Source organism: Passer montanus, unplaced genomic scaffold, assembly GCF_014805655.1.
Source record: "Passer montanus isolate IOZ18808 unplaced genomic scaffold, ASM1480565v1 scaffold1, whole genome shotgun sequence".
Lineage (NCBI taxonomy): Eukaryota > Metazoa > Chordata > Aves > Passeriformes > Passeridae > Passer > Passer montanus.
The window spans coordinates 26,624,123-26,648,594 of record NW_024356504.1 but is presented as its reverse complement, the minus strand read 5'-3'; the positions used below and the strand labels follow the sequence as shown (position 1 = coordinate 26,648,594).

The window sequence follows — 24,472 nt, the reverse complement described above, 5'->3', positions numbered from 1 at the left end:
TTCTGCCTTGTGTACACTGAGATTTTGGGGGTTACCTGTGGGAACTCATCCTCATCAGAGCTGTGGAAGTCGTACTGTTTGATGTCACTCTTGCTGAGCACAGGCAAGGGCTCAGCCAGGGGCTGAGGGGTCACCACACACTCCAGCTTGGGCTTCTTCAGGTACTTCTTCTTCTGACGGACCACATCGGACACCTCCTCCTTCAGAGAGGAGTGGTGAGGGTGCTGCTCGGGGAAAACAAACAGAAAATTCTAAAACTAAAGCATCAGCAAATTTAATGACTTCAAGACAGGCTGTTTGTCTTCCAAGAGCTTTGCAGACACTTGAGACACATCATGCAAAACTCACTGAACACATTAAACCTTTCCTCTGATTGTTTTTACAGGTATTTATTAATAATCAGAGAGCTCTCAAGCCATGTCACTGAGGAGAGGCTCCTCACTCTGCACTACACTCAGGGTATTGTCATTGAAATTCCTTTTCCAATTATCTTCCGAGATCTCATTTTTCCCTGGCACTTTCAATTTTCTGAACTGCTCGGACATGTTCAAAAGAAACAATTTAATTTGTTTCCTGTTTCTCACAGAGCTGACACTTTTGAACAGATGTGATGGTATTTGGGCTGGCTACTTAAGATTTTTCTCACATAAACCCTCTGCAGTGAGCAATTACTCCATCAATACTGAACTGTCCACTTGAACACAAATGTTATTAAACTTCAAAGCTCCCATTTGAAAAGATTATTTCACTTGCAAAATTTTCCATTTGAAGGAGAAGTACCAGTGCAGCTTTAGAAGTGTTGAAATTTACCCTGGATTAACACTCATCAATAACAGCTTGACTGAAACTAACTCCAGAGATGGAGCTGGGCTTGGGAAGCAGAGGAGGAACACGAGGAATGCCAAAATTCCTGGAGAACCGGGCATTCCAGGCTCTGTATGGAATTCTGGGACCACTAGGTGTCGCAGGTGCTAAATACAAATTTCCAGAGGTCTTCAACTCTCAGCCTCACCCCCAGGCATTTTAACTCCTAATGTTTCGGGTTATTTCTTCAGGGACACGTCTGAATTCAAAGCATATCCAGAGGGATGATGATCCCAAAGGAATGATGATCCCAGGAACAAGAGACTCATGGCAGGGAAAAACATCTCACCTTAACTTTACATTCTTGAACTTTGTGGTGGTTCCCATTGTGGAGAGATGATGGAGTTGTGCCCATCTCTTTGTCAGGTCTGTTCAGCTTCACTTCATTGAGGATTTCACCTCCATAATCACCCAAATGGTACCTGAAAAAGCAGGATTAAAACTACAGGGCTGCATTTCCACTGGGAAATGTCTCAAAGTCAAACCACTGTCTTCCAACTGTCTACACAAACTCCTTCTCTTTTAGTTTTTGAAGTTCCTGCTGCTATAATAAATAAACTGAGAGATTATTTCACAGCGACATTTAATGAAAATCTAAAACCTTGGTTTTCATGGTCTGCAATTTTACCTTTTCTCCACAACTTCCAACGTTAAATGCAACAGCTCCCGTTTTGTTTTCTCTCTCCTCTTAATCATCTCCAAAATTGTTATGGCTCTGCTAAACTCCCTCCTTAATTTCAACATCTTCTCATAGGATGCTTCATCGTTCTTTCGGTTCTGTTGAGAGATGAAACAAATTTTTAGTCAAAAGCAAAAGCCGTGAGGCACAAACTGCAAAAATAAAGTTATATAATGCTGCTGCAAACGAGGCTCATGAGGACACTCCAAAGCAGCTTTTCCTAAAGCAGATCCTACTTGTCAAACAAAGCCCCAAAAAGCAAACAAACTCAGTTTTAAGAGTAAACTGAGAAGAACTTTACAGCCATTTCCCCCTGTGTTTTGCTCACATTTCTGATCAAGCCAGTGCAAGTTTGTCAGAGCAAGGAATTCAAGCCTACACCACTTTCCCCACCTTGATTCCACACACAGTGAGGCTGTGCATGTGTACAGAGGAGAATGCTGGGTGATCACAGATTTCCTGGTAATGCTACAAATACAAAAACTGGGAATGGTTTCCCCTTTTCCCACAGAAAGGAAAGCTCCCAATCCAGCAGCTGTTTGTGTGACAGGCTGTGAGTTTCAGCTCAAAAATGGATGGACAGTAACTTGTCCCCTGCAAGATGCTGGACAGGGATCCAAATTACCCCTACCAAGGGAGAAATGTACAATTCCCACAGCAGAGTCTGCCAAGTCACCTTTCTGGTCTGCATCTTCTCAGTTCTCCTCCGGAAGGCCACGTAGGGGTCGTTGTTGGTGGAGCCATCCCTCTTCTCCTGCTTGATCTGCGGGATGAGCGAGGGCCCCCGGCAGTTCTTGCGCTTCCTCACCCAGTAGTCATAGACAGCCTTGATCAGGTAATCGTCCTCATTCAGCAGCAGCTTGGCCTCCTGGAGGGTCACAAGCTGCAGGGGAACAGGGACAAGCTCCAGCTCACATGGGGCTGCAGGGAAAGTCACCACACTCACACCGCTTGTGCACCTCCTGGATAAACTTTGTTATTTTCCAGCACCAGGGTAAAGGGATGGAAAAACATTAATGGAAATTGAAGGCATCAGTTGTTCTTGCCAAGTCAGAGTTCCCAATTTTTCTGAACCAGCAGCATCTCTTTCATCCAGTGGTCCTATCCAGAATCCCATCAATCTTTCATGAAATCTGAAAACACTTTGAAACAACTACAAGCACAGGATAGAGAGAAATTACTGCAGTCTGCAGTCACGATTTGGGAATCACAAACAAAAACAGTTTCTTATTGGTTAACCTTTATTAATGTGTAATTCTTTGCAGTTGAATGTTGATTCCCCTAGAAGCAAATTTACTTCTTATTTACTTTGTGATAGAACAGGACAATGCCCATCCCTATTATTATTATTATCCCCTGGAGACACGAGGATGTTCACTTGTTTGCTAAGTTACCTCAGTAAGTGGTAGTTCTACACAGATCACTTAAAAATAAAAATTAAATCTGTGTTCAGCTTTTTATATGGAAATGAGACTCTAAATAAATGCAAAAGTGTCACTGAACAGTACATTAGATAAGCAGGCTCATATCATCTTCAACCCATTCATTACACAAAAAGAAACTAGTACCTAGTATTGCTTAAAAAGAAGTCAGGCAGCACTTCATCTGCCCCATAATTTGAAAAATATCAACTGAACAACTTAATTTGCACTTTTGCAATGTGTCAAACTTTAATCTTGTCCCTACGTTAGGAGAAGCAAAAAAAGGAAACAACACATTTTGGAAAAATAAGGAAATCCTAAGTGTAACCATGGCTACTCTGCAAGTGTTAGCTGCAGCCCAAGCAGAATAAAACCTTTGCAATCTGTGGTAGGATTAAAAAAGCACCGAACTGCTTTTTTAAAAAAGGAAAAAGTATTGCTGAGAAATAATTTCAGTTGTGTTTGTCTTTTGCTCCCTTTTTTCCATTAACATATTTCTTATAAAAAATAAATCACCTCTGCCCTGAGTGCACAGCTGGGAAGTGAAGCTGAGCCTGTGTCTGCTTGTGGATGCAGAGCCTTTGTATTCCCTGCTTACATCAAAATGCCCAGCAGCAAAGCCTGGAACCCTCCTGGGCAGGGAAGGCATTCCCAGCAACATCCTAAATTTAATATTCCAGGGATCAGGCATGGCAACTGGGAACTGGGAGCAGCACTCAAACCCCACCAGCCACTGCCCTTCCCAGGTTCCAACAACCTGCAAGAGCTGCTTGTGTCCACAGAGAAAAACCTGTGTTCTTAGAGCACTTAATTTCTGAAAAAGCATCTTCAAATCTTAAATTGAACTTCATTATTCCAGCAAAGAAAGGTGAAACCAGCATCAGAAGGATGAATATTGATCATGAGAAGTGATCACCAGAATGGCCTGAACCCCAAGCCATTGGGGTGTCTTTATCAAAGACAGGGGTGTCTTTATCAAAGCTCCAACAAACACAAGTACACGTTCAACAAGTATCATCCAATGTATTCCCTATTTTTCCCTTCATTCCCAATTTTTCCCTTCATTGCCATTTTCTTAGCATAGTAAGAAATCTCTACCTTTCTGAAGTTGCTCTAAGACAGAGAAAAATTCAATATTTTGGCCTTTTAGCAGACAACACTGAAAAAATCAGGTTTAGGAACCGAGGCAGAGCCAGGGATCCCACAAAGGATTTTTCCCTCTCACAAAGCCTCATCTCACTGGGAAATAACTGCACCTGCTCAAACTTGACTTGCACAAACTGAAGTGGTACAAGTTAATTCACTGTGCTTCTAATCCTCAAAAGCCAACCAAAGTCAATGTCCAGCAGAAACAAGTGTAAGAAAATTCAGATTTTCATATGCTTATAGACATTTCTACACCTCCTGATCATCACAAGCTTATTCCATACCAACAGTGCTAGAACAAGCTGTGTGTCTCTGACACATTGTGGTCAGGAATTAAAAATTAAAATCAGTCCCTGCAACCCTAAAAGCTCCTTCCCCACCTGTGTCATCCTCAGGTACCACAGGAGACAGCAATGTGATTTCTGTGAAACTGCACACTCACACAAACACACTTCTCCTGTTAGCAGGAAATAACACCAAGCACTGACCCAGAAAAGCAAAACCTCCCAGTGATTTCTTCACACCATACCTGACTAGAACTGGCTTTTTCAAGTCTGTCAACCATTATTTCAAACTGCAGTGGCTTGATTTCCATCTTCCTGTTCAGCCTGTTCAGAAGGGTCTCATCCTCAGAGTCCATATCATAATCTGGCTGTTCATTGTCCAGATTAAAGGCTGAAACACAAGAAATTGAAATGCTGGGTGAGTACCACACTCTGGACACACATCTGTGATCAGAAACCAAAAACGACTGAGCAAATTCCAGACCAGCACTTCTCTGCTGGAGCACTTTTTTTATGCTGAAAAGTTTCCCCATGTAACACACAGCAGGTAGACGTTGCTTCCAATATGAAAGGAATCCAAGAAGTTTCATTTGAAGTGACTTGAAGGGGTGGTGAGCACAGAAACTTCTATGTATCTTTGCAAAACAAAATAAAGCTGCTTGCCAGTACTGATATAACACAGCTCCTCCAGAGTATCGTGGTAGGATAATAAGAATTGAGACCATTTTCAATCAAAGTCCAGACTTGGAGAAAAAGCATTTACACTCAAGTCCCAATATAATTTCTATTGCCCATTTTTAAACAGTACACCAAACCTGAAGTGTTAAAATATTTAACAGACTAAATTTTTCTGGTTTTATGTAACTGTGGAAATCCTAGACCAATCCTATGGGAATTGCTACTTCTCCTCCAAAACCACCTGAGCTGTGGATGCAGAGCCTGACAATTCCTTCAGGCTCTCCAAATAATCAGTTCTCAAGTTCTCAGCAAAGCTCATGTCTTGATTACTAACTGTGCTAATTATCTTTTATACTTGACAAAGTTCCTGGTGCTACTAAAAGCAGAAGGAAGTTCCCATTCAGGTAACACAGCAGAAATAAAATTTTACAACAAATATGAGTAAATTGCACGTGACAGTAAGAACTGTTAATAGAAACATTAACTGTACACCTAATAAAACTTTGAAGGGGTGACACACCAGGTACAACACTCCCAGTAGTTCAATCAGCACTGCAATAACAGCAGCTAATAGGCCTGATGAAATATATTCTATTCTTAACAGACAAACAGCACCATCTTATCTCCATGTTCTTAACTTGTGGCTACACCAAGTGCTAATTTTAAAACCCCTGCTACCGAGCTGCCCTGTGTGCTTTGAGAGCACCTTAAAACAAAAACCTGGGAAACCAGGAGCAAGAGAAAACCCCAAAAGAAGTCTTTAAAACAAATCCCAGTGTTTTGCCTCCCACAAGCAGGTGGTCAGCAGTGTCCTTCCACATCTCAGCCTTGCCCAAGATCACTCCCTCTGTGATCCAGTGCAATAAATGAGCTAAACCACCAGTGTTTATTTATTTATTTATTTATGCAGGCACAGAACCTCAGCCAGATGCAGCTGGAAGGGCTAAAAAGCAGCTCCTCAGCATCTTCAGCTCAAGCTGGGATCTCTCAGAGGAGACACTGCCCAACTGTACCAACTGTGCCAACAGCACTCGGCCAGAAGAGTTCTCTGACCTACCACACACTGTAACAATTTATTTGAGGAGAAAATAATAACAGGCTGTAACCATGTGTCAAGAACTGCTGGCAATATTAATTCAGTAATACAAGTTGCATGGCAAGTTTATTTAAGACACTGTCACTGGGCATGTGACCAAGAGCTCTCCAACAATTAACTGTGTATGAGACTTCAACTGCAGCTCTCAGCATCACATCTGCCTCTCCAGCAGATCACTGCTCACATGTGGGCTGAAAACCATTCAAGTCCACAAAAAGCTTGTTTGCCCTCAGGCAGATGTTGGTCTCACATCAGAAAAGATGTCAGCCTATTTCCTGTCAGTAGATAATTCAATAATCCCCTGTGGACAAAATGTTTCCAGCCAGTTTTTCCAAGCCAGAGTATCAGTGAGCAGGAGGATCTGTGACAGAAGATGTGATGTTGTTCTCCTGTAAATTGTGAGCAGTGCCAGGAAACTTCCTTTCATTTCCACAATGGGGAAAGAAGAGTCACTAAAAGGTCCTGAACCATCCAGAATAAAACCAGGATCAAGTGAGATGCAACCAGGAGACACCAAGACAAGCAAAAAGAAAACAAAAAGCCCAACCATCCAATCAAAAAGTACCTTAAACCACCAATCACCCTCAGGAGCACACTGTGGGTATTAGGGATGGGTCTCCAGGAGGGAAGGCAGGCCACTCCCAGTGCCTCAAGTGACCTCATGGTGCACCTCAGCTGGAAGCAGGGAATCCCTCCCTATTTCTGCTCACTATTTTCAAGATATTCAAGATAAGATAAAAATATTCAAGATAAAAGGCATCCAACAGGTACTTGCCATCATCAAACAAATCCAGTCCATTTTCTCAAACAACCCCCCATCATTCCTGTGAGAACAGCAGTAGCCTTGTCACACACCCCATGCTCTGTTTGTCATCCCTGTCAAAGAGGGGTTTACAAGGGCTGCAGGTAAATGACACTGCAGGGATGGAAGCACGATGTGTTTCTGTGCAGACAGCACGGCCACAAGCTCCCAGCAGCCTGGGGAGGTGTGAGGCCTCAGGAATTGCAGAGTTACCATTCTCCCTCGGAGTTCACCAGCGCAAAGCTGGCTTGTCCCAGCTCTGGCATACCCATGGAAGTGTCCTCCTCCCTGATGTTCATCTACCATTCCTCAAAACATACCTTCAGCAACATCCTTAATCACCAGTTTTCTTCTTTCCCCAAGCACTGAGTGAGCTGCAATTGTTCCAGAAAAAGCCATTTTTCACCCTGGAGCTGGCCTGCAGCGTGGCAGCTCCCTGGCTTCCAAAGCCATCACAAGACCCAGGTGTTTATGTGCCATGGATGGAACCATCCATCACCACTCCCTGCTCCTGCCCCTGCCATGGCAGCTGGGGGAGCTGCTCCTGCTGGAGAACCAGCCCACATGGACACCTCCTGCTAAATCCTGGGACATTCTCCTGACTCAGGATGAATCCAGACTTCCTCCTCCAGAACACCTGCATCTCTACAGGGCACTGTCAGACAGTGCTCCCACCTGGGAAGTTCCTCCAGGAATGCTCAGGACTTGCTGCTGCACACACAGCATCCCAGTGCTCCCACCTGGGAAGTTCCTCCAGGAATGCTCAAGAGTTTGCTCACTGCTGCTGCACACACAGCATCCCAGTGCTCCCACCTGGGAAGGTCCTCCAGGAATGCTCAGGAGTTTGCTCACTGCTGTTGCACACACAACATCCAGTTCCCAGCCTCAGCCACTCCACCCACTCCCAGCAGTACCTGCCACAGGGATTTGCTTTTTTGTGTACTTGAGCTCCCCTAGGACCCAGCTTGCACTAACTCACTCAAATGCAATTTGTTTCTCAGTGAAGTTACACTGAACTGGGTTTAACGTCACCAAATGAACTCATTTCATTTAGCTAACTAAATTAAGGCTGTGGTTCCACATGAAGCTGCCACAGGCAGGAGTTCCCACTGAAACCAGTGCTTCCAGTGCCCTCCCTCCCCAGCAACCCACAGCCCTGCCACCCCTTGTGCCAACAGCAGCAGCCAGGCCTGAGCCAAGGCAGCAAACTGATAAACACTGAGGGTCACCCAACCAAAAAATGAAAGAGAAACTTCCTGCCAAAAAGTTCCTTTCAAGGATGACTGGAGTTCATTCCCCACTTAATGAAAATTGTTTCATTGTTTCTGACTCATCTTCCATCCCCTTAGCTCTAATTTAGGTCCAAGTTTACCGACTTAATCTCTTTGCTAATTATCAACAACTTAAAATGCATCTCCATGTTATTGATGCTAGAAATATTCTTGGAAAATTACAAAGCATGCTGGAATAATTGTAATAGTTCAAGGTTTTTTATTTACATTCAGCTCAGCATCACCTGTGTTGGTGCCACTGAGGTCAACTAATACCTGGAACTTTCCTTATTCACAAATTCCAGGCTTTACAAATAAATTAACTTTTCTCTGCTTGGAATCACTGATCTAAAAAATGAACGTAAAAAATATTAAAATATTAGGCTACCAGAATCCCAGCAAAACATAATTTGCCAGAAATACCCAACCAGTAAGTATGGATTATAGCATGTGTCCTCCTGGCACTTTCCATCAGTTTACATAACCTCCCTGGCCAAAGTGGGTATTGCTGCTCTTTGTGCTTTAAGACTAAAACAGAATTTCTAAGCAGTTTATGTAGCACAAAACTGCCTTGTATCACACCTAGTCCATCAGAATATGTGGGAAAAATTATCTTGGAGCAGTATCTGATATTTATCTTCAGCTCAAATACCTTCTCCAATTCTGTCCACAAAGACTGTGAGTCTCAACAAGACAAAGAAAATGTTGGCATAATATATATAACATTTTTAGACATGTTTATGAACAGTATTCACAGTGTTTCTGGCAGTGTCCAACAAAGAACAGAATAAAAAACATTCCTCCAGCAGCAGCTTGGTTTCAGTTCATTCAGCCTGCCTTGCTTCTGAGTTTGTTTCTTTTATTAAGGAGAGAAACAATTCCTTTTAGTTGATTTTTCTCCATCACCTCTATGGGCTCTATTGCATCACAGAGAACCCTGAGTACATTATTTCCAAAATCTCCCATGTTGTAAATAAACAGTAAAAATTGGACACTTCAGCATGCTGGTGAGAAATGATGCAATAATTGAATCAAAGGTTTAGCTACAAAGGTAAGTGCTGGGAGGAATCCAAGTGCCCAAATAACCCCCTGAACCACATCCTGCAAAGGACAAACATGAACAGTGTGCCAAGGAACAACTGAACTGCAAAAGTGTCACTTGTCAACAGAACATCAAGCAAAAGAAATGGGAGAATTAATTCACAGCCCACAAGCTTAGATTAACAAGATCTTGTAAGACACAAACTAAGCTCATGCAGAATATTTAGTTTTATCTATAAAATAAACTCAGAGTTCCCTGCTGAAATGGAACTGCTCAGTTTCAGCCAAACTCAGAGAGAAGTGACTGTTACCCAGAACAGCCTGAACCCCAGAGGCTGCACAGCTGCCCTGCCCTGCCAGAACTCTGGTATGAGCAGCAGGACAAAGGCTGATTGCACCCCAAAAACCCTTCTGGTTTATGGATCTGCACTTACAGAGAGCTCTGGAGTGAACAGTGAGCAAGACAACTCTCTCCTGCTCCCTGCACCAGTACAAGCACCCAGGAGGCAGCCAGGCAGCTTCAGTTTCTCCTGCTCAGGACTAGGAAGGACAAAACCACACAAGTGAGGCTGGCTCAGGAACACTGCAAGCCCAAGAGCCAGGAGAGGCTCAGCAGCTGCTCAGCACAGAGCCAGAACCAAACCCAGCAGCAAACCCCCACCTTCACCAGCAACTCAACTCTTCCAGAACTCAAGAAGATACTGGAATTTCCATCTATAAATGGATCTCTGAGTCCTCCCACTGTAGCAACTCTGACTTCAAGACAAAAGTTCCTCAGGTTCAATAAGGAGGGGTTGCACAGACCCCACAACAATCCCAGAGTTTGGGACTCACGTTGGATGTGGATGAACTGCTTTGGTTGCTTGAACTCTCCTTTGTACAGACGATTGTAGTAGTTGACATTGCTCTCTGCTTCGGGGACTGGGATAACCATGCTCTCCTTCTTTTCTCTGAAAACTTGCTGTGCTGAGATGGCCCGTTGCAAATGATGTTCCTGCAAGGGGAAAATGGCAGAGTTCATTTCAGGATCTGTACACAGTGCATACAAAGACAGACAGCCTCTTCTCCCACTGCTCTCCTACAGGGTAAGAGTGGAGGCTTTGCTGGGTTTTACAGGCCAGCAGGATGCTGTTCCCAGCTGTGTTCCCCATCTTTTAGGGTTCCTAAACTGATGGGAATCTTAAAACTGCAGTGAATGAACCACAAACAGATGAAGAGAACCCTTTGTTCAGACACAGCCCACACCTTCCACCAGACTGGGAAAAAGACAAACATTCACACTTCACAAAATAACCTCAGCAGAAAATTAGGGCTGGAGAAAGCCAAACCCACCCTAACCTGTCAGAAAGAAAACATATGCACGATCAGGCCTTTAAAAAAGTCAAAAGAATAGCAAATTTCATCACTCCTGTCTTCCCAGCAATCCTTACTGGCCTGCTGTTAGAAGTTTAGCAAGCTAAGAGCAACAGGAAGAAGAGTTCTCACAGAATAACACCTGAAAAGCAAGGACTTCCCAAACAGGTATCCCTTCATTTTATTCTTATGGGACAGAAGTCACAAATTCCACAGAATCACTTCAGGTGAAATAGAGATCACAGTAAATGCAGCAGTTCACAAAGATTTTTTTCCCCCCATAATTTGATTCGTTAATTTATTAGTTAACTCAGTGACAACCATCTACTGTTGCAAGTCAGAGCTAAGCTGTAACTTCACTCTTGAAAGACTTTTCCTGTTAAAATTTAAACCACTAAAAAATCTCTCAGGCTAAGACACCAAGGCTGCCTTCTGTGTGTCCAGGGGAGTGACATTCCTCACCAGGACAGGATCTCAGACCCTCACAGCCCTTGGGAAAAGTGAAGTACCAGGTTTTTTCAAATCCAGTATAAACCAAGCGGAGTCTCGCAGCAGGTGAACCACGAGTGAAAGTTTCATTCTGCTTTCACTGTTCTTCCCCAAAGTCTCCCAGGGAGGGATGGGTGAACAGAATATCAACTGGAAATCAAAGCTCAGCTCTGTCACAGATCCAGGGGACTTTACTTTGTTCTAGGGGCTGCAGGTTGTGCCCTTCCCACACACCTCACTGCTGAACAGCACTTGTTTGAGCAGGGAAAACACAACACACACAGAAAGGGTTTGCTGCTCTGTGTTCCTCCCGTGGCTCCCCAGGGTGCCCCTCCCCACGGTTAACACTCCCAAGAGGCCAGGATCAACACCAGGAATGGGAAGGTGCCAGCATTCCACTGCCTGCCTGGCACTGCAGCCTGGCACACACGGCAGTCTGGCACTCACACACTCTGCTACCCACTTGGAAATTCTCTCAAGAACAAATTTCTTCCTCTTTAATTCTACAGCATGGTGTCTTTAAAAAGGGGGAATGAAATAAAACCCTTTTAAAATATGTAAATGACACTTAATAAACGATCCCCTTTTAAATGTTAAGATTTACAGCAACACAAATAATGCAATTCCTGCAAAATCAGAGCAGCTCTGGGAATCTCCTGCAGCAGATGAAGCAACATTAAATCAATCAGGCTCCCAAGTGAGTGCTATTAGAATTAAGACAAGCATGCAATCCAATAGCTGCTGTGATCTGCCTGAGTTACTCCACACTGAGTAAATCTGTCACTCCACCATTAAAACGTGTCTTGGAGAGCTTGGCAGTGCTGAGTAATTCAGCAACGCAGAAATGGTTTCATTGCGGGGCTGCTTTCAGCTGCCGTCCCTGCAGCTGTGTACCAACAGCCCAGAGGCGCTGCGAGGAAGGGTTTGATGTGTCCCAAACTCAGAACACCTCCAGCTTCTGCAGCGCACTGAAGGGTAATTGAGATGAGTAATTGAGGCTCTCAGCGGCTGGAAGCACACACGGGTTCCCAAGCAAGGCTGACAATAGGTGTTAGCGCTCATTTCACTATAAAAAGCCTTGGAGCAGAACACAGCTTTCAGACGGAGATTTCAGCTCTCAGCGCTGCTGCTGTCACTCCTCAAAGAGCAGAGCTCCAAAACAGATAGATTAGCTTTGCAAATTTTAAAATTAGGGGGGAAACCTCAAATCGTTCTGCTGAGCATCAAGTACAGCAAAATTTAAACTTTAACTCCTGGAACAGTTCTGTTTAAACAAACCCTGAAGATTTTTATAGGAAAGCTGGGCTAATTAAATGGATTTATTAAACCTGAAGAAGTGTTTTTACAGGCAGATTTATTACCAATACAACTTGTGGTCTAGTTTTCACTTTTTTCTGATGGTTTTGAAAGACACACAGGATTTTAAGCTCACACTTTGTTCTGCAGTAGGGCAGATGCAAAGGTCTTACAGAAAATAAAGGAGCATTAGAGAACCAGTGATGACAGCAAACAGAATGTGCTGCCATGGGAATAAAAAGGAGCCCCTGACAAGGAGTGATTACCCATTAATTCCTTAAAAAGCACATCCAGACCTTTCTCTCCAGTATGAAGACAAAATTTCAAACAAACACAGCTTAGACTGGGCTATTTCTTCAACCAGCAGCATTAGAGAGATGTAAATGTTTAGTGTGTGTAACACTGCTGCCTGAGCACATTTACACATTAAACGAGGGCTGCTCTGAATTCCTTCTGAAACACCACAATCCATCCTTCCATTTCTCCTGAGGAGGGAAAAAAACCCTGAAATTCCTGCAATCCTGGTACATTTACACACTGAACCAGGGCTGCTCTCTGAACCCCTCTGGGACAGCACAATCCTTCCTTCCATTTCTCCTGAGGAGGAAAAACCCTGAAATTCCTGCAATCCTGGGATCTAAACCACTCAGTTTTGGTTGCAGACATTCAGAGCCAGGTTCCAAGTCCAGCTGAGAGCAAAGCACCTTCTCTGCCATTCCCTTCATCCCTGAAACCTCACAGATTTCATGTTCCACCTCAACTTGCTATCTGGGAATTTCTTCACTACAAAACAGAGGCAAACATCAGGAATAAATTAACAATCCTATTACCCTGAAGTTATTTTTGTTAGGCTTTAAGGCAAACAATGATCAATACTGAATGGTATTTTTATGTATTTTTTACCGATATCACGGAATCACAGAACGGTTTGGGTTGAAATCCTCTCATTCCAGCCCCCTGCCATGAGCAGGGATGCCCCAAACTGCTCCTATTTCCTTTTATCCCACAAACCAGAGCACTTGGACCCTACAGACCAGGTTGGGTTTTCCTTAATCTTTAAGTCCCCTGCTGCCACCCCCAAGGAATCTCTGAGAAATGGAGTTTATCAAACTTTGAATAACTGCAAGTTTTTTGGTTGAACATGGTTGGAGATGCCCATGGCTGAACTCCATCTTACACTGAAAAGTTCATCTTAAATACCAAACTCCAGTGAGCAATTCCATATTGGATACAAACTCCTAGATAACAAAGTTTTAGGATTAAATTTACCTGTTCCCATCTTCATTCCTTAAAACTACACCACACAAGCAAAGCTACACCTCCTTAGGTTGTTTAACTGCTTTAACCCCACAGCTCTCCATAAAAGTAGGATAGAAAAGTGAACTTATCAACACATGTATCAATTTATTAACTAATTTATCAATGAATTTATCAATTTGTTCTACTCAAAAGAAGTGATTTCTACACCAACCTGGAGTCAGCCTTCCAATCTACCTGCACCAAGAACAGAATTAAAACTAAGAGAACAATTAAAATGTACTAAAGTCTAAATATTTCACTTGTTAAACATTGTATTTGAATTGGGACATTTAAAATAGGAAAGTTTTATCTTTGATACTGAGATTCAGAGGCTGAAAGTACAGAACTGTAGTGGGAAATGTGCAGACTCATCCTGCAAAGTCTCAAGCACGGCGAGTAACACCTCTTGACAGCACTTCCAGAAAGAGGTGTCAGAAAGCTCAAAAGCTAATTTGGTCAGAAGCCTCCCTGCCTTGGGAAGCTCAGCCCCATCTCCTCCCTCTCTGCACACGAACACTTTTTTTAGATAAGATTCCCAAGAGCAAAAGTGTAAACTCAAGCAGCAGCTTTTGTTTTCTTGTGCAGTTAACCCTTTCAATCCTATAGAGCTGTTTCTCTCCATTCTCTGCGGGAGGGACAGAGGACAAGTGAAGTAAGGAGTCACACAGAGCAGGAAATCAGCGTGTGCAGCACAAGAACTCCCACCCTTGAGAGCTGAAACCCACTGCCTAATGCCCAATTTACAAGTATTTCAGTCATTAGCAAAGTTGATAATATGCATTTTCCTACTGATTTGATAAAGACTTACTCTAGTCAGGAATGACAGCTGTTTCCTCTTGCATTGAGTGTCCCCTTAAAACACTGGATTAATTATCAAGTAATGCAGGGCACTGGGAAAACCATAAAAATCCAAATACTGAGTGGAAACCAGCACACCCAAACCAAGGCTTTCGAGGACAACTGCAGTTCCTTAAGGAGTTTCCAACATTCAGAGGAAGGAAGCTGGAGGAAACCCACAAGAAACAGAAGATACACAAGTGGAAAGGGCTCGTGGAACCACTTCTCAGTTTCACTTTTGGCCATATCACGTTTTTCCAACATGATATCCCCCACCCTTGCTTAAAAGAAGAAATAATCACAAGAACCACCTGCCCCACACTTGCCTTCCAGACTGCTGAACTGTGACTACAGGCCAAAAAAATGTACTAAGGGTTGGCTGCTCTTACTGACTCCGTGAGGGGAATCAAATGGAGCTGCTCCATCCAAAAAATTCACACAGGTCCTGGAATGGGCAAAATCCATCCCTGGGAGGGTGGGGAGCCTCTGGCACAGGGTGCCCAGAGCAGCTGGCAGGATCCCTGGCAGTGCCCAAGGCCAGGCTGGGCAGGGCTTGGAGCAACCTGGGACAGTGGAAGGTGTCCCTGCCATGGCAGGGGTGGCACTGGGTGAGCTTTAAGTCCCTTCCAACCCAAACCAGTCTGGGATTCACTGACTTTTCCATCACCTTCTTCCCTTTCCCTGTTGTTTAACAACTTCAATTTCCCAAAGCAGCACCACAGCCAAGCCAATCTGGGACTACTTTACATCCAAATGTGTATTATGCTCATCCCCTGAAGGCATCTCTGCATGCTGGAGTGACCCAAGGAATGGCCCCCAAGATTCCTGAGCCCTGCAGCCCCGGGTGACACCCCCTGTCCAGGTGAAGGTGTTTCCAGAGAGCAGATGTGACTCTGAATGAAGCAAACGCCAGTTTGTGCCAAACAATGCCCAGGAATGTCTTTCTTCCCCCTCTGGGTCCAAGGGAAGCACTTGAGGAAATGAGGGTGGCACTCAGCCCACAGAGCCTGCTAAAGGACAGGGACACAGCACACATCACAACCATGCTGGTGTTTCTTCCTGCAGCACCCAACAGAAAAGAAGGAGCAAACATTTCTCTAAATAACTTGAATTCAGAAAAAGGAAACAATGCCAGTTCAACCATTCCATGTCAAATTGGACAGGAAACAACTGGGAGATATCCCAAATATCACCCCAAGTGCAACATGTCTGAGAACATGAGCAATCTCTCATCCCTGTAAATAATGATTACTCACTATTTATGAGCATATGGACACACAACTGTCACTGTCTATGAAATGTCAAAAACCCCACAGCAACTAAAACTGTTTTTTAAAGCTACAATTATTTACACAAGTTCCCAGTCTAGCAAAACATGAATATAAACTAATTATTAAAAATGAAATTATTTTATAACGATAAATCGAATTATAAAAAAATCCTTTTGGAAAAGTTGTTTGTGGTACTAGAGGAGAAATTTGTGTGTACTGAGGAGTGGGATTTTTTTTCCAAAAAAAGTTTCATGAGAATATTGTTACAAATAATGTAACATGTAGTGAGATACACTGGTATCACTCCCAAGGTAAAAATGGGAATTAGGAATCTTGATTATCCCAGTCCAAGCACGATGGCCAGGCCCTGACCTGGAGAAATATTCTCTCATTTTCCACGCCACGAACCCCACGATGCATTTTTAAGGCTGAGACCCCCAAGAAGGAGCTTTTCCCTTTATCACACCCAGCCTTACCAGGGAGCCCAAACTCGCTGCTGGCTGCTCTCACCAGCCCCTCCATGTGACCGTGAGTCACAGAGCGCTCCTTGCAGCAGGAGGAGCCCGCAGGGAGAGCTGGAATTCTCCAGCAGGAGCTGCCCGGAGACCACAGCACCTCTCCCTCTCCTCAGCCTGTGGGGAACATCTTCAGCCCAGCATTCACATCCAGAGTTTGTGTTTAGCTGAGGCACACACACCTACAGCAGGGGAGGAGCCCGCAGGGAGAGCTGGAATTCTCCAGCAGGAGCTGCCCGGAGACCACAGCACCTCTCCCTCTCCTCAGCCTGTGGGGAACATCTTCAGCCCAGCATTCACATCCAGAGTTTAGGAAATTTGGATTTTACACAGTTTTTAAACAAATGGTGTTTTCATCACCAAAGTGATGCTACCTGGAATGCTGGAGACCTGAGGAAACACCCAGAAATCCCTCACTTTGTAATTAAAAACAATGTCAGAGATTGGCACTATAGTTTGGACAACTCAGGAAAAGGTTAGGGAAATTAAAACACATGTATAGTAATTGACAGAAATCAAAATTATTAAAAATTATCTACAACATTCCACTTTAAACCAAATACCTTTAACTCAAGAAACATGAATTATTATTTTTTTTACTTTCTGTAGTATCAGTGTCTCCTTTAATCACCCAGTCTCTGGATACCACTGCAGACAGAGTGGTTTGTTTACATGCAAGTCTGGCACAGGGAATCCGACATCACCGGGATGCTTCAAAGTAGAAACAGTTTGTTTTATGCAACACAGCCTGGTCTGAGATCCACCAAGTGTGAGCTGCAGCCAGAGAAACAGCACAAAGCTGAGAAAAACAAATTAGAAATTCCAACGTAAACAACAGCAAACAGCCCAGAAAGGGGGAGGAAGGGGAGTGTTTCTGCTGGCTGAGGAGTGATCCCAGGATGGAGTGTGTCCCGGGGGACAGGAGGTCACTGATACAGAAACCTGGTGGGAAAACGGCATCACCCACGGGGCAGAGCCGCTGAGGGAAGCTGAGCCGATCTCCAATGGAGATGACACAAAAACGCCCCACAAAGAACAATTCTGCCAATGGGGGAGAGCTGAGCACCCAAACTTGAGAGACCAGGGGTGTGAATGTATTAATCACAATTAGAATTGCACTAAGGAAATCAGGGAAATTAACAAATCAGATTTTTTTGCTGCAAATTTCTGTTCTCTTACGTTTGCAGCAATTCACCTGCCATGGACAGGGAGAGTATTTTAATCCATTTCAGCCTCACTAGACTGTGGTTATTATACATTAACAAGTAGGAATTTGCAAAAATCAAAGTTTTTAAATAGGATATTCAGAAATGCTTTATTACTTTAACTCAGAACTAGTCAGTACAATCCAAATTATGACAGTCAATACTGATAATACTTTTAGTCTCACAAAATTATTCTTCCTACTTCTTACACTCTTTTATATACAGGAATTCAGTTCTAGTTCCTTTCTTCTCTACTTGTTATAGGAACTTCAGTTCTACAATTGATCTCCACCTCCACTGGCTTTTAGGACACCCAAGGTTTATGTAAATATTAAATGAGTTATTTACCTTTCCAAAAACTGAAGTGTTAGAATGATAAATATGCTATGACATAAACAAGGCATTGTTTAGTAGCCTTGTTGGCAAAATAAATTACAAATAACCTTTTGAACATCTAGCATCAGTCAAATTGATATTTCTTATGAAAAATAATTAAGAAGAGAGGTTACTATAAGCAGATTTGATGTCAGTTGATCCAAATTGTTCAAGCAGGACATTTCAAACAGTTTCAGTCAAAACAGAAATTGTACCAAGCTGCTTCCTGCTCCGCTTTGCCAAGCAGGAGCACTGTGAAGTCTGGCACTCTGTAAATCCAAGGAAGCCCGAGCTCTTTCTTTCCAAGGTTTCCTTAAATTGAAGGAAAAGGAAAGCCTGCTCCCCGCGTTCGAGACGTCCCAGAGCTGAGCCATTCAGCCATTCCTAAGCTTTTGTCATGGAATTCCACCTCCCGCCGAGGAGCCCTTCCCACCAGGGAAAGTTCCCGCATAATGACCCGAGGTGTGACTCAATTAACAGCTCCGCTGTGCTCCAGGGCCACGGGCACCCCAAGCCGCCCGGGCAGCTCTCGCAGCCCTGCCCGCTGACCCCGCGCAGCCTCCGGCCTGCAGCAAAACGCACCTTTATCTCCAGCTTTATCTCGAGCTTTATCTCGAGCTTTATCTCAGTCACCCGCGCGGGGCTAAGATAGGGCTGAGCCCAGCTCACCTCGGGGTGACACCGCCGCTCCCTTCCCGTCTCTACCCCCACGTGCTCCCGCTGGAAGGATGGATGATCCGCTGTCCCACCGCCCTTTATCGAGACCCCACAAAGCAGAATGTCCCCTCTACCCGCAGGTCGGTTCCTGTGGCTCAGCTCTATCTCCAAAGCACCCTCGGGGATCTGACATTTGTCCCGGGCTGAGCTGATATCCCAAGCACTTGTGACAGGTTTGCTGATAGGTGTTAATGTGATAAGCCCTAATAAACTGCTCGTGAGGTGGAGACTTAAGAGCAAATCTTGGTCGCGTTTAACTCCAGCCACAACAAATTAAACGTGGAGCTGCTCAGTTTAAGAGCTCTCCAGAGCTCAGCTGGTCGAGGTCAATTCTGATTCACCATTATCAAACGGGACATTAAACACGGCCCAGAGATGCTGCAGGTGACAGCACAGCGAGGATAAAGGATCAGAGCTGGAAACTGAAATAAGGCCTGGGAACAGAACTGAAATGGGCACTTGGGAGGAGCATCACTGCACAGGGCCATGGCACCGGGAGGAGGGAGAAAAGTTCAGGAGATGAAGGCAGGGAAAGATGTCAAACAGAACTGAAGTTCAAAATTCCGTGAATAAAAATCCCAGCCCAGCATTTTGCTGCCTACTGCCAAACATACTTCAGTAATCTCAGCAGCCTCCAAATACTCCCCAAGTAAGTAAATAAATACAGGTGCTTAATCTAACTGAGGAATAACTTACACTGGGAATTTTATTTCCCCAGCAGATAACCCAGCTGATTTTAGTCAAACAAACCCAATTCCTTTCCTAAGCAAAGCATGTTCTTGATTTCAGCGGGTTTTGCATGGAAATACAATCCCTGCAGTTTCTCACACAGATTCCCATGCAGGCTTTCTGAGGGATTTCTGTTCTACAGAATATTTGCATGGTTGGAGCTGAAGTTATCCTCTGTTGGCCTCCAGTTTTCCCCACTGCTGTCTGGGCTTCTTTGTTCTACAAAGCCTCTCGTTTGTAAGGAACTTTGAGGGTTCAACCACAGGTTATGAGTGCACAGCCCACACACAAACATCCAGTTAAGAGCAGGTTCTGTCCATGTGGGCAGTGATTTATGTGTATTTGTGTTTTCAAACCCAGACCTGAGCGCATCAGACAGCACCAGGCAGGTACTTCTGAGCAGCAGCTTAAGTAAATCCTCGCACACTCGATACTCTCCCAGTTCCCTGTAGAAATATTCATTATGGATATTTCTGCTGATACAGTTTAACAGGAAAACCAGGACTTGTGCAAAGCTAAAAGCTTCCTGCTTTGAAAGGAGAATGAAAAAGCTGTTCCAGGAGCACCCCACCACCTCCAGGACACCTCAAAGCCCGAGGATGAGCACTTCAGGTTCCAGCATTACAAAAGAAACTGAATGAACTAAGGCAAAAAAAAAGAAAAAAAAAAAGTTTCAAGTTAACTACTTCCAGTCGAAATAATCAGAAGTGAGCGTTGTATTTGATGATCAGAGAAGGCTCATCCCGAGGTGATCCCTGGAGGGCTGGGAAGGAAAGTCCCTTCCCACGGGTACGGTGTCAGCATTCCTGCAGCGTCAAAGCACGTCCTTAAGTTGCCATTCCTGCACTTTTCCTCTCTACCCCCAGGCCTGTGATGCCGTGCCAAGCTGAAGTGTAAATGAACGGATGTGCAAACAAGCGCTGAGATGAAGGCTCAGATAGCTCCGACCGGGCAATCCCGGGATCACCCATTACCACCACATTTTCAGCTTCCTCACACCTCAGGTAAATTCACCTCCCGTGCCAATGTGCCTCGTTACCAAGCAGGATTTCACCTCACAATGTGCAACTCGGCAATCTCCAGTAACAGGGATTCAAATAAAAACACACTTATGTGGTAAGGAACAAACCCAGGCCTTATCTATCCTGCGACTTTCTCCCTTTCCAGTCAAAACAATTCATTAGCATTAGGAAGTACGAGTCTTACTCATCAGGGGAAAAAAAATAAAACCACAAGTGTCCCTGCTCAGTTTCTGAAGTCCCAAAAGAACACCTCCCTGCTTCTGCTTAACAGCGATCGTTCTCACGTGAGTTTAAAAACAAACCCACACAATCTTCTTCCTCAGGTTTAATTTAGAGCAAATTATAAACATTTGTAACATAAACATTGCTACAGAAGAGAAACTTAATTCTTTCACAGCTGGAATCTCCAAGTGAGAGAAATGAGCTGCTGATTTGTGAAACGCTGCGAGTGGATATAAATCTCTGAGATACTCATACAGAAACAGCTCCAGAATATTCATCACGAATAAATGGACCAAAATCTGCACTTTTGCATGTACAAAAGATCAATCACCAGCTAATTAAACCACATGCCTGCACCAGCGAGGCTGGGCTGTAAAGAACAGGGCAGACATGTCACCCAAGGGTTTAAATTCTGCAAATCTGTAAATAATGTTGATTTCCAGTGGAATATATCCGGAAGGTGCTGTCTGACCCCGTGACACGCTGTGCTACAGGACCTTTCTGGTGCCACCGAGGGCGCACCGGGAGGAGAGCGGTGTCCCGGGGCCAGAGTGGCAGGGGATGGTGGCTCGGAGCAGCAGATGGGGAACAGCAGCCACCCTGAGCTGCAAACAGCTTCCACTCGGGAAAAAGGCCCTGAGACACCCCAGAAACTGAGGGGGCAGAAACGAGATTGCTCTCTCCCTCCAAAAGTCCCTTTCCGAATACAATCACAGCAGTACTTGCTATGAATTAAAGCTGCTTAGGTATTTGTCAAATATTTAACTACTGCCACCCACAACAGCCGTGCCTAGAAGGGATTCAATATAATTTTTTTCAATTAAAAATTATCTGTGCTACACTGGGAGAAGGACAAGCCATGAATGAAACCATCAGCACATGGCAATAATCTGAACAATCTAAGAATAGCAGTTTATAATCTTGCCTGGCTGATGATCTCGGCACTATGTTTATATATTGCTTCAGTCATTTCGTTTTCAGACTATTACCTAATATATCAAACAGAGCCACATGTCAGGGCTGAGAAAACAAACCTCACGCACACAGAAAAACAACTTTTAGGACAACACTAAAGTACTTTTATTGAAGTATAAATCTAATCTTCTCAATCATTTAAGCAGCACATAAGCAGCTTGTTTGCTTGAACTCTTACAGCAATTTTCCATTAACAACTTTATTTTAAACATGATTTATCAAAATAACAGCAATTTTAAAGAATTAATTTAAATATTAAATGCAAGCACAGCACTGCAAGATAGACTTTTGAGGCTGAGAAAACCAAATTAGTCTCCAATATTGCTTCATTAGTACCCCAATGTTGTTCCTTTTAATTACAATCCCAGCTTCTAACAGCGTTACTCTTGGGGAATTCCTTAAGTTTTGATCACAGTGTATTATACACAGTAAATTAAAAAATCAAAGCCCACCATGGTAAGACAGAGGATTCCTTTTAATACCAACAGTCAGGTGAGAAAAAGCAAGGAGGAAAGCACGGAGCCTCCTTTGACAGCTGTAACCTCGGGAAAGCCAATCCACAGGCACAGAGGTTTGGCTGAGGCGGAGACACGGATTCATTGAGGAAATTCTGGAGGGTGCATTTACTATCGGCTCTGCAAGTACAGACACATCAGGCGACAGCCTCTGTCTGAGCTTGTGACACAACTCCCAGGAGCAGAAAATAAACCTTACTCTTACAGAAAAGTGTTTGAAGATCAGCAAGACAAAGCAGTACGTTCCGAGGACACACATGTGAGCGTTTTCAAAGCTGTCCAGCTGCTCGCCAAAAACCCCACAAACTTAATATTTACCTCAGCGCACAAAAGCTTTTCCACCCTTTAACACCACGAGCGGAACACACACCCCACGTCCATGCTGGCTGATTTGGAAATAACCTCAAAGCTCCAAGGCTTCACGCAACGCGCCCAGCCTGACGCCTCTGCCAGGCGATGCACGGTGTCAAAGCAGCGGTGTCAAACAACTGCGAGCAGCACCGGGGGGGCTGCAGGGGAACAGGCACTGTCCCACACCGGGAGCCAAAGCTGCTGTGCGTCCCTGCAGCCCCACATGTGCACAATGTGTGGGGTGTGTGTGCCGGGCTGTGCCCTCAGCCCCACATGGGCACTGTGTGTGTGTGTGCCGGGCTGTGCCCTCAGCCCATGGGCACAAGCACAGGGACTGACAGCGGCCCGGACCGCCACACGGAGCTGCCGCCGGGCTCGGGGACAGCCGGCCGGAGGAGAGAGACAGCCCGTCCCGCTGTTCCTCGGACAGGGAGAAGCCGGCCCGGAGCCGCTCGCTCCCTGCGGAGCGGCTCAGCACAGCACCCAGCACTTGCACGCCGCCAGCCCGAGCGACTTGACAGCCGCTCACAACAGGGCTGGCAGGAGTAGTACCAGCTTCAGTGCACAACGCGCCGAGCCGCTGCTCCGGGCCGGCATCCCGAGCCCGCTGGCATCCCCCGCTGCTCCGGCATCCGCGCACCCCGCACCGGCACAGCCCGAGCCCGCTCCGGCATCCCCGAGCCGCCGCTCATCCCGGCTCCGATACTCCGCTCCGGCACACCGAGCCGCTGTGCCGCTCGGACACGCCGAGCGGGCTCCGGCACGCCGAGCTGACAACCCGCACTGACACCCCGAGCCGGCTCCGGCGCGCCGCGCCGCACGCTCCACCGCTCTGACATCCCGAGCCGCTCCGGCAGCCGGAGCCTGTCCGCCAGCCCGCCCCGCTCCGCCGGGCCGGCGCCGCGCTCCGCCGCCCTGACACCGCGCTCGGCCGCTCGGACACGGCGCTCCGCTCCGCGCTGCCGCCGGCCCGTCCCGCCGCCCGCACGCCGAGCCCCCCCCGCTCACCCGCGCCCGGGACGCGCAGCAGAAGATGGCGGACGGCGGCAGGGCCCGCTCGCGGCGCCGGACCGCGGCTTACGCTGCGCCGTTTGCGCAGCGCCCCGAGCGCCCCGCGGCGGAGCGAGCGTAGCGCGCTTGGTGAATACCGGCGGCCGGTTCCCCGTGCGGGGGGTGCCTGTAAACAATGGTGCCCCCCCTGCGCCGCGCTCCCTTACCGATTCTTCCTCCTTCTCCATCCCCGTGGGCATCTGCGGCACGGCCCGGTTGATGGAGACGCAGTCGTTGAGGTCGGGCATGTCCTTGCCGCGGTAGATGGGCAGCGGTTTGGCGGCGTCTAGCGCCCGGGCGCGGAAGGAGAGTTTGCTCATTGTCTCCCCCTCACAATGCCGCCTCCCAGCCGCTCCCGCGCCGCGCCCGCGCCACCATGGAGGGTCCCGCCGCCCCGGCGCAGCTCCCGGCGGGGCCGCCCGTAGCCCGCAGCGCACGCCCCGCAGCCCTAGATCCGCGCCGGGCTCGCTCGGTCCGCTCCCTGCGCCATGGCAAACATGGCGGACATTAACCACAGCCGCTCGGCCCTCCCGGCAGCCCGCGCGGCGGGAGCGGCGCTGCGCGCGCAGCCGAGGGCGGGAGGCTGAGGGAGCCTCAGGGAGCCTGAGGGGGGCGGCGGGACCGGGCGGGAGCCGAGCGCTCCGAGCGTCCCGAGCGAGCCCGACTGTCCCCACACTGTCCCCGCAGCGTGCCGGCCGGCTGCCCACCCACCGTGTGCTTGCTGTGTCCCCTCCCGGTGCCCACAGTGTCCCCGCAGTGCCTCCGCTGTGTCCCCACAGTGTCTCTGCTGTCTCCCAGCCGTGCCCCCAAGGTGTCCCCACAGTGTCCTCGCTGTCTCTCCACAGTGTCCCCGTATTGTCCCCAAAGTCTCTTCCCAATGTCTCCCCACTATGGTCCCCACTGTTTCCTCAGAGTCCCCACAAAGTGCCCGCTGTTTCCCCCACAGTGTCCCCTCAGTGTCCCTGCTGT

General features: G+C 46.3%; 1 protein-coding gene across 2 annotated transcripts in view; it reads right to left on the bottom strand.

Moving 5' to 3' along the window:
- The window catches only part of EPC2 (enhancer of polycomb homolog 2), a 35,764-nt gene extending 11,717 nt beyond the window's left edge, over positions 1–24,047 (bottom strand). The window contains exons 1-7 of one of the 2 annotated variants that reach the window (XM_039698357.1): positions 23,671–24,047; positions 10,117–10,276; positions 4,640–4,785; positions 2,220–2,426; positions 1,493–1,641; positions 1,154–1,286; positions 36–224 (exon numbers count right to left, since the gene is read on the bottom strand). In XM_039698357.1, the coding sequence (XP_039554291.1) occupies positions 36–224; positions 1,154–1,286; positions 1,493–1,641; positions 2,220–2,426; positions 4,640–4,785; positions 10,117–10,276; positions 23,671–23,823 (1,137 nt within the window). In that variant the 5' untranslated portion in view covers positions 23,824–24,047. Of the gene's footprint in view, positions 1–35; positions 225–1,153; positions 1,287–1,492; positions 1,642–2,219; positions 2,427–4,639; positions 4,786–10,116; positions 10,277–23,461; positions 23,646–23,670 lie in introns of those variants that run through there. The other variant, XM_039698366.1, reaches the window with a different exon arrangement.
- Between the last annotated feature and the right edge of the window lie 425 nt (positions 24,048–24,472).